This window comes from Lipophrys pholis (assembly GCF_963383615.2).
Source record: "Lipophrys pholis genome assembly, chromosome: 14".
NCBI lineage: Eukaryota > Metazoa > Chordata > Actinopteri > Blenniiformes > Blenniidae > Lipophrys > Lipophrys pholis.
In genome coordinates, this window is record NC_137633.1 from 10,961,354 (window position 1) to 10,977,404 (window position 16,051).

The window sequence follows — 16,051 nt, forward strand, 5'->3', positions numbered from 1 at the left end:
CTTTGTGGCACACAAACCAATTTCCCAAAATAAATACATTATTGGTTCGACAGGTTGCAACAGAAGAACATTTATTTGAGCCAAATTTGAAGTTGATCACTTGCTTCTTTCTAAATATCTAAATGAACAATACTGACTAAAACCATCTCTCTTTTTTCTGCAGTCATCCCTTCTTTCCCCTGCTTCATACTACTTTCTCTGTTCTGCTAGAAAAACTCTTGAGAAAAGGTGCGTCTCTCTTCTTTTCACCCTTTCTTCCAACTGTCCTGTCAGGTTCTCCTTGGCTTGAGTGTGTGCGTGCATGTACAGTACGTGTGTGTGTGTGTGTGTGTGTGTGTGTGTGTGTGTGTGTGTGTGTGTGTGTGTGTGTGTGTGTGTGTGTTTGTGTGTGTGTGTATTCTGCAATGCATAAAGTGTGGTTGGATAAGAGGCTCTTAGTTCTGAGGCGAGGACTCGGGGGGGCTTAAGCTGTCCTGATTCTGACAATGACAAGCATACCCTTAGGCCTGACAATTACACAGTTTCCTGCATGTGAAGAGCTGAGGCCACCTGGGAGCACATGTGGTGCTGACACCACACGAGAAAGCCTTTAATCCCATTAACGAGTCTTTAGAGTAAATAAATTACATCTTTTTCTCAGGTAAGTTTCAGGATTACGCGACAAAAAGCAACTGTTTTCTAAGAAGATTATTCTGTTGTATTTTTTTTTATCAATTAATTTGCTTGTATATTGCACACAATATGCTTCTGTCCAAAATGCACAAGGTTTGTTTTAGTTCAGACTTTACATACATGTGCTGCTCTTAGATTGTGTTTTTCTTACAGGAAGGAGTCACCTACATTGGACCTCAGGGCCAATCTGAAGAACCTCACATAGGTATTGTTTTTTTAAATTTTATTTTATATGCTTAATCGGCCGGTTGCAAATCATTGAAATTGAAATTCAGAGAAACCCATTACACCTAATGAAGCATAAATCATGCAAAATTTCTGCTGATCAACAACTGTTGTATGAAGTTTGCTACTGTTCGCAGGTTATCATGCACAAAGTGTTATAGCTACTTGACGAGAAAGTGTAGCCACCCTGTAAAATGGGCTGTTTCTTTTTTTTTTTTTTTTTTTTATTAAATGCTAGATTGAGCACAGAATATGTCAGGTAGTGCAAGAGCTGCATCAGCACAGCTTCAGAATTTGTGACTGTGTTACTGCATGCTGTTTTTAGTCCTGCAGGGGAACGCCAGCTGTGAGATTGAAAACCACAGGGATGTTGTAACGCTGAGACCGTTACCGGGCTGCGTCTGTCTACTCAACGATCGAGAGGTCACTGAGCCCTGCAGGCTGGCTCAAGGTCAGTGCAAGTCCTCAGCAACACCATTAGTTCCTGCTGTCATCTGCCCACTGGGTCTCCCCTAGAGATAGTAGTGTTTGTGCAAAAAAAAAAAAAAAAAGTATTTGTGTTTTTTGATTTATTTACAATTAACATTTATCTCGCTGGTAATGTTACAAGACATTTATGATATAAATTCCAAAGCATTTTGTATTGATCCTAACTCAAAGCTGTTTCTCAGCGCTTCTGATGTTAGAATTTCAGTTCATTCACACAGAAAATCTGAAATGAATGAAGTTCTTTGATTAATTGCTGCAGATGTAGGTTAATGCACAATCATATATTCAAGCGTACAGACCGACCAACTATCTGATGTGGGTTAATGTGCAATTATTTATAGATGCACACACATTTAATGATGCACTGTCATCCCAAGGATAAAAGTGTTTGCACACACGCTCATATATGCCCATCCAGCTCCACCTGTGAAGTGCAGCATGCACACGCTCACAACTCTGGCTACATCGACGCAAATCAATGGATTGAGCACAGTGTAAGATGTGTCTCTCTATCTCCAGGGACAGTAATTACTTTGGGGGGAGTGCATAAGTTCCGCTTCAACCACCCTGCAGAGGCAGCTGTCCTTCGGGAACGGAGACGGGTAGGTGCTGATCACCTGAAAAGGAATATGATGCTGTTAATTAAGATGGCTATCGTGATGATCAGAGTTTTCCACAGAATGTTCTGAGACTAAGTGGGTAGACTTCTTTGACCTCCAGGGTTTTTAAGCTTGTTGCATTGATTGAGAGCACTGCAGAAACAACGACACCAAACGTAACCATGTTTATGTAAATGTGAGAAGTGTGACGGTATTCCACTTTCATCGCTGAGTGTATGAGGTACTTCATGGTAGCCCACCTTTGCTTGGTGATGATAATTTTTACAATGAGCAGAATATTTTATGATGCATATTGATGGTACACAGTGTGTTTGATCATTTCTTTTCTGAGAATAACAAAGTTGAGGGTGGTCTTTTTTTGCTCTCCTCAGGCCAGTGAAGGCAGCATGACTTGCACATACATTGACGTTTGCCCCTCGGCCCCTGATGACAGGTAAATGGTGACTATAAACAGACACAGAAAGTGTTTTTCCCTCCGTTTATGAACAGATTTTTAAGAGTAGTCTTGATCTGTCAACTCATAGTAATGAGAAATTCATGCATACAGACATACATAAACAGCTTAGTCTGTAAAAAATATTTGCTGTGATTCGTGTGTCGCCTTCCAGTTTGAAAGAATTCTGCATGCATTTCCATTAGCCCCCACCTTTGCGAACCATCACAGGCTGAGTTGCTTAGTTACTGCATAGACGCTGAAATCAACAGTAGCTTCAAACCTGTTTAACCACTGAACAGCATAAATCTCCTCAGGTGAGGTAAAAGGATAGCTTCACATTTTCTCTTATTTCATCATTGTTTCTCAGTCTTTGTTTGGAACCTGTGCCTGCTTTATAGTGTTAAAGAAGAAGAGCTCCCCGGGAAGCTCGGTGCCTGTCTCTCCCTGACTGAGGAGCCCACTGTCAGGCTGCGTGTGGAGGAACAGAAGCGCTATGTAGAGATTTTGCGACAGGAGATTCAAGCTGAACAGAGGTGGGCGGAGAGAGAGCTGGAACGGGAGCAGGCCCACCTTCGACAGCAGCACACTGAGGGTAAGTACGCTCATCTCACAATCTCAAAAGCTCGTTATAACTAGTACATACAGCAGCTGATTCTCCACGTTCAAGCTTAAACTCAGAAACAGTATTCATAATGTCGACACAATTGGTTATATCTAATATTCACACAATAGATAATTTCTTTCTGTTGTCAACAACTTCCGTCTGTGAATTTGTCTCCAACAGTCCAACAGTGGATTTTGCAGGAGAAACGTCGTCTGACAGCTGTAGAGCAACCAATCACCCAAGAGTCTGGAGTTCAAGCAGACCTGATCCCAGCACCCTTCCTGGAGAGACTATCAAGTCTGGTGTCGGGGGATCAGGAGGTCCCTATAGTGGACCGTACGTCCCAGGTGGTGAGGGCCAAGAAAAAGGCAGTGCAGGAAGAGTTGCTCAAGCATCACGCCCTCTGCCGCGCTGAGAGCCGCATCCGTCGGAAGAGGCTGCAGTTTCAGCTGCAGAGAATCGCCTGCAAGCGGCAGCTCTTGGAAGCGAAAAGGGAATTACAGCAGCTGGAAAAGGCATTGCCTCCTGGACCAGACAGCCCAGAGTCTCCTGAGCTGGGATTAACATCAAAGTCGAGAGGACGACTGCATGATTCTCGAAGACACTCGTTTTCAGCAGATCTTTTGTCACGGCTCTACCCACAGCACACACCTGTTTTCAGGTCAGTACATAGTCATGAGACCTGTGGAATTATTACATACAGTAAATATGAGAATATCCTTACAGTGTCTAAAATCTATCAGAAGGTTCATTTTCTGTTTCGTATTGTGGTTTCTTTTATCTTTTATAAAAATGTAACTCATCATCAGCGTTTAGACTGAGCATTTCTCTATTTATCTCTCAACAGACACTTCTTGAAGAGAAACAGATCTACTGAAGTGACTTTAAGTTCATCTTCATCTTGTTCCATTGGCGGCAGGAAGTGGGTTTCAGATGAGTGTCTTCCTCGTGAAAGAACCCAAAGTTGTTCCAGCTCTTTGACATCAGGACAAAGTCCGTCCTGTCAGAAAGTAAACTCGTCTGAAGAACAACGAGCCAAAGAAGAACCACGTGCCCAGCCATGCAGGGAACGACCAGAAAGAAAACCTCTTCTGCCAAACCGAAGCCTGTCTTTTAGGAACAGATTGGATCAGAACTCAACAAACACACTGAAGTCAGCACTGGGAACTTTATCGCTGCATGTCAGCAAAGAAAACATCGAAGGAGCAACAACAGAACAACAAGATGTTAAGATTGCTCCTTTTAAGAATGTGAAAACCTCACACCATGTAGATAAGAGTGGACTGGAAGCCATAAGTCAATCTGTCACTCCTTCTTTTGGACCCAGGTTAAAATCAGCTCTGTCGAAAGTGTTCAATAAGCCACCCTCAGCTGTTAACGGAGGACGAGTCCCCAAGCCTCTGGGAAGAATAGCAAGTAGATTTTACTGGAAGCAAAGACGAGACAAGAACCTTAAAGATACCAAAATGAGTCACAGCAGATGTGCCATTAAACCTGCTGTCTCATGTCAGGAGCTCGACCAAAGGGCTCTGTTTGAAGACACCAGACAAAGACGATGGCACAGCACTGAAGCGCTGTTGAACAAGACCAGCAGATGGATTGACATGCAGCAGGGACTGGATGGATGGGAGGAAGAGCTGGAAAGCAAGAATGAAGGAGCATCAGACTGTGAGAGTCTTTTATCTCTTGACTCTCTGTCTTCTGCTTATGCAACGGCTCTAGCGGAGAAGCTGAGACGCGAGGGGACAGTTGAAAGTGACGCAGAGAGCACAAATAGTAGAATGTCTGAGGATTCATTGACTATGGAGTGCAGTGGGAAATTCTCCACAGTTCGAAGGCTTCGCCAAACAGTGGTACCAACGTACTCGCTGGTGACAGATTTGGCTCATTCATACAAACAGCCCAAGAGCCCAGCAAAGATCAGTTTTGATGGGGAAAGCTGTCAGAAATCTGTGGCAGTGCCATCAGAGGCGTATTGGAGTCAGCACGGCTCCCCGAAGACAACGCAAAGTGATTCAGCAAGGAGGCCTTCTCAGAGCTCACTGTTATCGGATTCTCTTGGCAGGGACGCTGTGCAGAAACTGGTTGAGGATTTTGCAAACATGCAGACCACTTCGACCTGCAGCCCACACTCTTCAAGCAACTGCAGTGTGAGAGAGCCTGAAAACCAAGTGGTACTCACAGATGCCTGGTCCTCCACTGATGCAGCAGATAGCCCCAGGATTTACAGGGAGTCTCTACCTTTCCAAAGAAAAAGGTTGCTCAGACATGCAGAGAGCAGCAGCAGTCCCAGTCCGATTAGTATGACTCTCTCTGACTCACAGAGTGGATCTGGCAGCTTTAGTTCTACAACGAGCACCGATGGTGTGAACATGACAGTGCAGGACTACAGCCTTGAGGTTTCAAGAGATTCTCAGGCTCCAGTATCACCAGGAGATTCTCTAAATTCCAGTAATCAGAGGGATGTAGCACCTTGTGCAGAGCAGGTCGGACGATCAAACTCAATAGAAGAAACTATTATACATAGTTTAGATGACAGCTTCAACGAGCAACCTGCGTCGTTGCTGGCGTCAAATCCAATTTGCTTGCCATTGTCTGAAAGTCCTGATGGCATCCAAACAAAGTCAAATGTGATACAAGTGTTTCAAGTTGGACTGGAAATGGATGTTTCCGACATTACAATGTCTTCTGACAATGAAACCCCTGCTGCGCGCTGTCAAACGATGTTGCATTTCTCTTCAAATCCTACCAACAAAAATCAAGCAGTGGAGGTGTTGCTCGCAGCTGCAAGTCCTTCTAAACCTTCCACTCCAGAGGATCCAGTGTGTTATCAGGAGAGTGGAGCTGAAAAGTCAGTAGATGTCCAGGAGTTATCTGTAAGGACGAGATGTGAAGCTGCAACACTAACGAAGGACGAAGCCAAAGGCACTGACCAATCTGTTGCGCGACAGGAGGACGTCGTTAAATCGACTTGTAAAAATTCCAGGAAGAGGAACAAAGACCAACAAGACTCTTTTATAGGGAGCCTGAAAATTCCAAAAAGGAGCAACAGAATGAAGATGGTTACTTTCTACCTTTCATCAGATGACTGCCAGGAAGATATTTGGCCTGACAACAATCCCACAGGTGACTCAGGAGACGAGCAGTCACCCTTAGAAAATACATGCCCTGGTTTTGATGCTGTTTGTGGTGGCAGCCTGAAAGTGAGACAAAATTCGGTGGCTTCAGTGACTTTGCCAAATTCTGATCCCACGGGAAGAAAACTTGAACCAAGTTGTCAGATCTTACAGGACTCTCAGTATGAACTCGAAATTGGAGACAGAATGTCACAATGTGGCACATCAGTGGGGAATAGGAAGATAGTTCAAAAGGAAGACGTAACTGTGAAATATGTAGGCGTGACAGCAGAATGGGGAGACAACGAGATTGCTAAATACAAAAAAACAAACGAAAGTAGAAAGCACTTGTCCAAGTCTGATGCTATTTGCAGTGCCATCGATCTGAGAATTTCAGAAGTGGTAAACGACCGTTTGAAATTGTCATTGTTAGACACTAATTGTACCCGGAAGAGCCAAAGTCTGAATGCCTTGTCGTCATCTGCATGTCACATTAGTAGTCACGCCTCTAATGCAGATGAACACAGATGGACAGAAAAACAGCTGGGAGATGAAGGGGGTAATCAAGTGAAAAATGGAACAAAGCTCAGTGGACATCCTTCAGTGGAAAACATGACGTGCAGAAATACAGTGGACCAAACGGAGCACCTGACATCAGATGTGCTAGAGGGATTGAGGATTAGCCACGAGAGCTGCCTGCTTAAATATTCTGAAGGAAGACAAAATATCCGCCATGCTCTCGATGGTCCATTAAACACACCCGTACTCACACCTTTCGTTTTCCAAAACTCCCCTTCAAAAGAACATGGCAGCACGTCAACTTTCAGTCTGAACATCCATGGAGGATGTGCAAACCCTGAGAATCCCACATTGCGAGATATTAGTTCATCCCCGGTGAATGATTCCTCCTCATCAAAAACGTGTGCGGTTTCTCAACACATGAGCAAGCCAGTAACTTCATCATCTCAACAAATAATTAGTGTTGGTAAAGATACAATTATTTCAGGTCTTTATCCTGCCATCAGTAATAACTTCACAAAAGGTGTAGATAGCCAGATGTGTTCAGATAGTGCTTCGAATGCTGACTGTGTCTCTGTGCCTCCTGAGCCTGTAGCTCAGCATGTAAACTCGCAGCCTGCAGAGATAAGCCACGAAGCGCTTTTCACTAAAAAAGTAAACTCTGACTGTACTGTAAAAGACGAGGGCTTGGAAGATGGATTCAGTCTGAAAACTGAAGACTGTTATTCATTGGAACAAAACTTGGCAAAAACGATTCAGCAACATCTCCGAAATGGTTGTGAAACCTCTTCAGCCATGATGCCATTAGCTGAAGACGGAGTACATCAATTCAGAACAGACAAACATCGCTGTAACCAGAGTACTGTCACTCCTGGCTTTGACGCTATTGGACTGGACCCCACAACAGGAGGAAAACCTTCGATTGGAGAACAGAATCAGATCAGCCTTCCACAAGCAAAATCCAAAACCTTGGCCCACGCTCTAATGGATTACAGTGACAGGTGCCAAAACGTATCAAATTCCCCATGCATATCTGTGAAAGCTACTCAAACTGACAGCAAAGGAGATTCTGGAATCAAAAGTGAGAAAGAGGAAAGGACGCATCAGGTCCTCTCACAGGGTGAAGCACTGAGGGCAAAGTCAAACTGTAAAAGCATGACAGGTTCAGTTCAAGAAGGCGGAATGCCGCAGGAATATGGCATCAAAAATGAGAATAGCTTTCAATTAGTGATGTCTAAAGAAGTAGCAGCTTGTGGTATGCTGTGTAATTCTGCTTTTGCCTCTAAAAAATCCAAGACTAAAAGGGTCAGAAAGCTTCTCGTCAGGACTTCCTCTGAGTCATCTCTCAAGTCATCAGATGAAGATGATGAGGGTAACAAACCTATTAGAACGCGTCACAGTAGGCCAACATCAAAATGGGTCAAACTGGGCACTCGGGAGATCGGTGAACAGGAAGTGAGAACAGTTGGAAGTAAAGATGAGGATAATTCTGCTTCAGTCTTAGAAAGTCAGCCTGAACCGAGAGCTGATCGTCAAAGTGTTGGGAAAAAAGATGTGAAATTTAGTAAAGATTCTTTACCTCCTCAAGGTAAAAAGAACACAGAAAAAATAAATCCGTACTCAAGGAAAAGTGAGCCACTACATCCTCCAAAGTCTCAGGACTCTCCTATTCATTTCGCCTCCAGTGACATCAACCCGTTTTTTCACCAGTGGCAGGATGACGAGTCAAACCAGCATTGCTTTAAGAACCCAGCCTTCGGAAGCGCTGCCGACCTGTCCTGTAAATCGCCGCTGTTGAACAGCTCTGAGAAACGTATCGCCAGGTGCTGCAGTGTAGACGACGGCTTAAACGGGCAAGATTCTCCTTTCACCTCCCATCTCAGCACATATGTAACCAACAAGGGGCTTTCCAGTACGCTCAGCAGTATGGAGGACTATAAAGAACAAACCACATCTAGTCAGCAGGCAAGTGTGGATGGACACAAGCGCACGGCCGATCCGACGGTGATCGGTCGCTCTTCAAGCAGTGACATTCCTGGAGGTTGTGGTATCAACTCCAGTCAGGTTGATGAGATCGTGTTGGTTTACTCGTCAGAGCACGAGTCCCATGGGGGCGAAACAAGGATAAATAGCAAGACTACATGTGAGCACAGTACCCAGACCGAATGTGGGCCTTATACAACCAGTAATGGTACCAGCAGTTGTCCTGAGAGAAGGAAGGACCGTCACAAAAGGAGCAACACTGATATATCTGCATCAACGAAAGCCAAAGTGGATATCAAGAAATGTCCAACGTGGGCCAGTATGGAGAGCATGTCGGCTCACCTCTCCAAGCTGATCGACAACACCTCAGACCTGCTGGGCGACGTACAGGGTATGAGGACGGGTGAAGTCCGCAAGTCCAGCCCAAGAAGTATCAGCTCAGCAAACTATAGCATCTCGTGCAGTGAGTTTAACGACCGCTCCAAAAGAGACTATTCTACACAAACAGCTGCAGATGTTGGGATTCAGACTGAAGAAGTCACAAGATCTGCGGAGGATCTAACACCCAGAGAAAACTCCAAGTCTAATGAAGTCAATGTGATTGTCAAAGTGATTGGTTCTGAGGTTGTTGGTGTCTGTCAGGACAAGAATGTGCGCTGTGTGGTCAAAACAAGAGCAAACACCGATGAAAAGATACAAAGCATGCCTGATCTGAGGGCCAGCGCCTCAGACAATGATCCTATGAAAACACCATGTGGAAAGACCGCCGCAAGCTGCCAAAGACATGTGAGATCTGCTCCTTCTCGAGTCTCAAAGCAAAACCCCTCAAATGTGCCGAGCCACAGAATCATCAGAGTACATGCCAACTCTCGCAAGTCCTCAAAAAGCTGCCAAGAAAATAACAACACTTGTGAAGCAAATTGTCAGTCAGCTTATACAAAGAAACAGACGACCTATACTGATCGGGCATCATCTCCCATTCTCACTGTGGAAGCACGACTGCATATGAGGGACAAAGGGAAACAATCAACTGTATCTCTTTCAAAATACAAGAATCATAAAACAAACCATCTCTCTGAGGATAACAGTCTTTCTGTTCCGTCTGTTTTAGATGACATTCGAATGCACAGGCCGGAATGTAAGGCTTCCAGTCCTCAATCAGAATCGGTATCACTTGAAAATGTGAGTGACATGAGTTGCTCAAGCCCTAAAGGATCGGATAAGTGCTCTTTAAGCCTCAATTCATCACTGGATAGAGACGCAGACACTTATGAGGGAAATGCAAATTATACAGACGGGGACAGCTTCCAGCCAGGGTCCAAATCGCAGGTGACCCCTGAACAGTGGAGAACAACTTCTATGAGAAACGGTTCGATGTTGCAAAACCAAACGTCTCCCTTATTCGGACTGACTGGTGCGCACATACAACAGGCGTTCGACCTCTCACGACCTCCAGCTGATTCTGACAGCCTCTGCCTAGATTCCTACAGGCCGCACTCGGATAGCGATAAGACTGATCAGCTTCCAGAGGACGACCAGCTGTCAATGTTACCCAGTGAGTGCAACACCGACGCGCTTGTGAACATTGAACCCGTCACCAGTGTGTTTCCCGTTAAATACCGTCAGACAGTCCCGGAGGACCTCCCCATGCACAACAAGTTCACCAACTGGTCAGGCGTCAATTATCCACAAGGTTCAGCCAAACAAACTGCGCCGGTCAGCCCTGAGCACAGCAGGAGCAGAAACTGTGGACAATGGGTTGGGACGGACGGCTTTGGGTCCAATGTCGAGTGTCCGGCACCGAGTGACAGAAAAGCAAGAGAGATAGTATTGTTGCGACAGGAGCGAGAGCAGGTGATGGCAACGGTCAGCCTCAACATGAACCCGACACCCCTGACGGTGGAGCTGACGGAGGCTAAACTTCACTACGGGCTGGGAAAGACGGACGCTCTGTTAAGGATGATGTCTCCCAAGTCCAATGACGAGTCCAGCCTGCAAACCTCTGCCACCACCAAACAGCAGCTATATGATCGGTGGGTGTACAGTACTTATGGTGTTTGTGAAATTTTTTAATTGCAGGTTTATGTTGTAAAAAAATAAACAACTTTCCTGATTAATGAACAAATAAACTTAAATCTCATCCAGCTTTAAATACATAACTGAATTTAGCAGTTTACTGCACAAATGTTTGGGCTGTTGAAATGAGTCGCCCCCTTTTTTTGCTTTGTACTTATGTAATTCTATTATATCTTTATTATTCTCTTAGCCACCGCAAGAGCATCAAGGGTTTGAGGCAGGAGCGGGAGGAACGCCTTCAGACTTCTAGAAGAGCTCGCAGTCTGAGTCCTGGTGAACGTCCTCCCTCCTCCTCTCAACATCCTGTTGCGACTTCCAAAGTGTCAACAGCTACGCCAAGCAGGCAAAGGGAGCACTTTCAGCGACTCCGCCAAGAGGTGGTCGACAACACCAGGTAGGGCAACGATCACCCGAGTCTTAGAGTCACAGTAGCTGCTGTTAAAGAGACTATAAGTAAATAGATCAGATAAAAATTACAGGATGTACTTTTTTTTTAACTGATCAGAGTGTCTCACTGTTGGAGGAAATACAACGACACTGAGAAAAAAAAGACACCCTGTATATGGTCATTTGAGTTTTATATACATGCACATCCTTTTTAAAATACTTTTTCCTCCGCGATTGTATCTCCTAAATTATCCATAGTATACCAGATCCTCCGAAGGAAGGCCAGTACCCATCTGACATCGAGCAGCTGCTGCGCGACTACAGCCGAGCTCGGGAAGAAGCCAGGACAGAGATCGCAAAAGCACGAGAACGACTGCGAGAGAGGACGGAGCTGGAGAAGAGGAGACTACAACAGCAGGCCTGCTCGCAGGAAGTCATGGTCAGTTTTTTTTTTTTTTGTTTTTTTTTCGCGTGTCATTTCAAAGTCGTCATTAATTTCCTCCAAATGTCAAAGTAGCACATTCGGGTTGAGACGGATTTCAGAAAGAATTATTAAAGACCTCTTGAAGTATGTTCAAAAATGTATAAAACACTCTCCCTTGAGTTAAAGAGTGCAGGTATTATGAGATGAGAGCGGATTTCTTATATCTGAAGTTTCATTAGATTCCGGTCCAGTTTTCAGTAAATGAAAAATATCTTCACATTTTTTCTCATCACACTTGTCGGAGTTAGAAACCAGAGTAGGTTATTAAAAAATCTTCTTTTGGCCATTGATGGGTTGTTTTGTCCTGAACCGTCTGTCACGGTCATAGAGCAACGTCTGAGCTCTTCTCCATATAGAGCTGGATGCGACGTCATTACATTATAGATGATACCTTTGTATTGAAGACTTGTGACTCCAAAAATACCTTTTCATTTGCTACGGTTGACACAGGAAAAAGGGAAATTCACGCTAAAAGGGTCTATAGAATTAAACACATACGCATGGTATCAACTCTTTAAAAAAATTGTAGAATCACATTGCAACGGTTTGATGGACAATAAGTGCTATCGAGTGGAATTAACCGACTTGTCTTCATTTTGTTGGGCAGGATGACCTGAGGCATCGAACGAGAATCAGCAACAGCACCTTGTGCACAGGATCCAGTCTGAGTCTTTCCTCTGGACCCACATCAGGGTACAACAGTGGTAATACCACCCAACTCCAGCAGAGTAACAAATCAGTGCTGACAGGACAGGTTGGTATAGTAAAATCATCTTTTCTAGAGATTAATAGATTTAAAAAAAAAAAAACTTGAAATGTAAGAGTTTAATGTAATTGAAAAAAAAATAATTCTGGATTTATGTCATTTTTAATTGAGCAACACAGAGGCTGATTTTGTTGAAACTGTCCCTGTTCAGATCGCGGGCATCCAGGATGAAGAGCTGAATATGAGGACACGTCCTCCGATTTGTGTCCCTCACAGTGTGAGGACACGGAGAGCCTGGCTGTCAGCTCAGGGTAAGAGACTCGTTAACCTCAAACTGCCCCGGACGAAACATCTGTGGAGTCGGATAGTGAGCATTGAAACATTGAAAGATTACTTTACATTATTTATGTGATAGTGCTAGACACAGAGAAACACACAACTGCACGTATAAGAAAACATGCAAATGCTTCACTAAAAGCTTAACCTGGACTCAAACCGAAGACTTTCTCGCTGTGAGGCCAGGGTGCTAACCACTACAACACTGTATACACACTGTATATTTCAGTCTTAAATTTGTATCAACGATTTTTTTTAGATGTCCACTCGGAGCTTCCTGTTGGCGGGTTTGACCCGCTGATGACATCGTCACCTTCAACTCGTACTCGCCAACGCACCGCGTCCTTTGGCTCCTCCTCCTCCATATCTACAACCTATCAGGACATCACATCCAGTCTCCTGGGCCGAGCTCTGGCTGAAGTAATACAGAACTTTTTTTTTTTTTTTTTTTTTTTTTCTTTTAACAGTGTGTCAGAGACATTTCCTTCATACGACTTCTGTGACTGTGCCTCATATATGTTCTTTTTTTTTTGCGTCTGTCTATTTTACCTTTGATTGTAAAGTTGTTTTCCATCAGGTGAGACTGGCCTCTTCTGGGGATTTGAGCAACCTCCTGGTGGCCAAAGCCACAGCCGGCTGGATGTGAGTTCAGCCATTTTCAAATTATTAATCTTGTCATCAACATTTCTTTTTTAAAAACACCTTGTGAAACCTTAACAAAAATTATAATTGATGTATTGAGCTTGTCTTTATTCAGGTACCAGGGTGAAGAACGAGGGATCCAGGCTTACTACAAGCCCTCCTCCAGCCGCTCTGTGCACAGCTTCTTGGGGGTCGGCGAGATTTCCAGACCTCTGGAAAGCCTGTGGAGCATCATCCGCCAGCTCTCCAGGAGCCACTTGTATAATCAGTCAGTCCGTTCTGTGTGGACACGACCACTAGATGACAGCACTCAGCTGGGTGAGCTGACATCCCAGAAACATTCATTTTCCTCCCATAAAGAGGAATCTCTAAAATTATAAAGTTTAATGTGTTTTAGGTTTATGACGCTTAAACTATTATTTCAAACTTTTTGTGTTTTATTCTTTATAATCTTGAAAATCTCAAAATACATAATTATACACAATTACATAAACTCATATATATATATTTTTTTTTAACGTAAATATTGTTTTTTTTTAAATAGTTTCTTGTGTACTTTATAATACTTGTGTCAAGAGGTTAACACAAATTTAATTCAATCAACTTAAATTTTCATGATTTTCATGAAACGTATACTTTTTCTATTTGACTGTAATCTCAATTTATGGCGTCTCGTTACCATCACAATACATATAAATACTGTATCGTACAAAACATCATCATATTTGTGTCGAGTGTGCATAAGAACAGCTGGTATTTTTAAATCTCAGCCAACTATTCAAATAAAACGCATTTTGCTTCAATAAAGGAAAATGGCTTCGTGTTATAAGCAGAATTGCGATGCAAAGCTTGCAAAAATGTCTGCGTTTGTCCTTAAATAGAAAAGTAAAACGTATTTATACTTTTGTCCCGACAGCAAAACTATTTATATATATATATTTCTCCGAGGCATTTTTATTAGATCATCCAAATTCACTCTAAGTACGTGTGCATACTTCAACAATCTGTAGTTCAGTGCAGCGCAGTCTCATTCATCACTGCCAAGTTTGTTTGCTGCACGGTCAACTGCGTCCTCGCACCTGCAGTATGTTTGTTTAATTTCTGCAGCGCGCCATCAGCTCCTCCTCACCTCATCTGCTCTGTTCTGTGCAAATATGGACACAAACTAAAGTTTTGTCACGCTGTTGTTTGTTTGTTTCAACGCGATTCATTTAAATGTTTGGAAGTGGGGATCCGGGAAAAAAAAGTTTTCCATTCATTATTTATGTAAAGTTTTGACCGAACATCCCTTTGTTTCTCTTTAGTTTACATCCTGACAGATCCGTCCTCCTGTCACCTCAGCCAGCCGCGGGACTTCTGCTGCATCAGCACCGAGTCCAAACAGGTGAGCACAGCTCTCACTCATTACCGCCCAATGCCCCCCCCCCCGAGGAAGGAGGTCCAGAGGGCATTCGTGGTTTTAAGGGAGAAAATTCCATTTACTCGTATTTAGTATGACATGCAGGGAGCAATTTAGCAGCACAGCCCAAATGAGCCTCCTCACACAATGTGGAACAGGGTTGTTTAGACGCCACTCATGCTCGCGGGACACGAAGTGTAAACAACACTGACCCAGAAGCAGTGAGCGTGGAGGACGCCGTGTCAGCTGTTGGCGATCACTGTCGGCGTACAGTCGCCTGTTGGCTGATCAAAAGGCTGCACAGCTTGTTTTATTGATGGCTTCTCTCTCTCTCTCTCTCTCTCTCTCTCGCTCTCTCTCTCTCTCTCTCTCGCTCTCTGCCTCAGGGCGGCCTGCACGTGCTGGCAATGCAGTCTGTGTTTGATGAGTCCCTGCCTCGTCCCAGCGTGGACGCCATCCGCGGGGAGATGCTGCCCAGCTGCTGGGTTCTGCAGTCGGTTCGCCGTGATGGCGGAGAAGCCACCAGAGTCATCTTCTTGCTCCAGGTGAGGGCTGTTTGATAGGAAGTAATCCTGGTTTATGCGCCGTGCTTCCAGGCCCCGACGGGCTCACAGAGTTTATTAACTGCAGTCACACGCAACAAAAAAAACAAACGATAAATCATAATTTTGTCAGTATTTTCTTGTTTTTATTGAAAAGCTCTCACTTTGAGACGAGACATTTGGTGATATTTAATTAGCGTCCAGCCTTTTCATATTCATTCCATCACATTTTAATTATGCTGGTTATGATGCTTAGGGGAAAAAAAAGAAAAATCTTGTTTATTTGCATAGAACACTGAAAATGTTCATTCTACGTATCACGGATCACATGGCGGCGCCAGTATACAGTTGAGTTTAATTTATAGCCGTTTCAGTCACTGTGATACTAACCAGGTAAAGTTGTCTGTAAACATAGATGAAGTATTTACATGCGGCGGGATCCTGGATTCTGTCGTCTGATCTTAAGTAGCATATTCAGGTTTCAGCAACGAAAATTAGATATTTACATGACATGAACAACAGCTCTGTCGAGTGAGCTTTGTAAAACACTGAATTTATTGTCACAACTTTTGTACAGTGCAGTGGTTTCCACACCTTTTGTGTATCGCCTCTACAAAAGGCCTTGGACTCGATCTTTAGCTGATTTCCAAAAATATTTGATTTCCATCTGCTCTACATATTACAGAGTGTCTTATTCTATTTTTCGCGTTTGCAAATTATATATTGACGACTTCCCAGAGCATAAAAAGCCTTGGATCGCACTGATGTGGTATCTTGACTTTATTAGGACTTTATTGCACTGCTTTTATTCAGTG

The 16,051-nt window shown here is 43.8% G+C and overlaps 1 protein-coding gene across 1 annotated transcript in view; it reads left to right on the forward strand.

Annotated features, from left to right (window-relative positions):
- Positions 1 to 16,051, forward strand: part of stard9 (StAR-related lipid transfer (START) domain containing 9) — a 38,484-nt gene that overhangs the window by 21,687 nt on the left and 746 nt on the right. The window contains exons 16-31 of the mRNA XM_080479847.1: positions 826 to 877; positions 1,223 to 1,348; positions 1,906 to 1,988; positions 2,378 to 2,439; positions 2,841 to 3,034; positions 3,227 to 3,707; positions 3,894 to 10,697; positions 10,931 to 11,134; positions 11,386 to 11,566; positions 12,219 to 12,365; positions 12,529 to 12,628; positions 12,913 to 13,073; positions 13,231 to 13,295; positions 13,411 to 13,613; positions 14,600 to 14,679; positions 15,081 to 15,239. Coding sequence (XP_080335973.1) covers positions 826 to 877; positions 1,223 to 1,348; positions 1,906 to 1,988; positions 2,378 to 2,439; positions 2,841 to 3,034; positions 3,227 to 3,707; positions 3,894 to 10,697; positions 10,931 to 11,134; positions 11,386 to 11,566; positions 12,219 to 12,365; positions 12,529 to 12,628; positions 12,913 to 13,073; positions 13,231 to 13,295; positions 13,411 to 13,613; positions 14,600 to 14,679; positions 15,081 to 15,239 — 9,102 coding nt within the window. The remainder of the gene's footprint in view (positions 1 to 825; positions 878 to 1,222; positions 1,349 to 1,905; positions 1,989 to 2,377; positions 2,440 to 2,840; positions 3,035 to 3,226; positions 3,708 to 3,893; positions 10,698 to 10,930; positions 11,135 to 11,385; positions 11,567 to 12,218; positions 12,366 to 12,528; positions 12,629 to 12,912; positions 13,074 to 13,230; positions 13,296 to 13,410; positions 13,614 to 14,599; positions 14,680 to 15,080; positions 15,240 to 16,051) is intronic.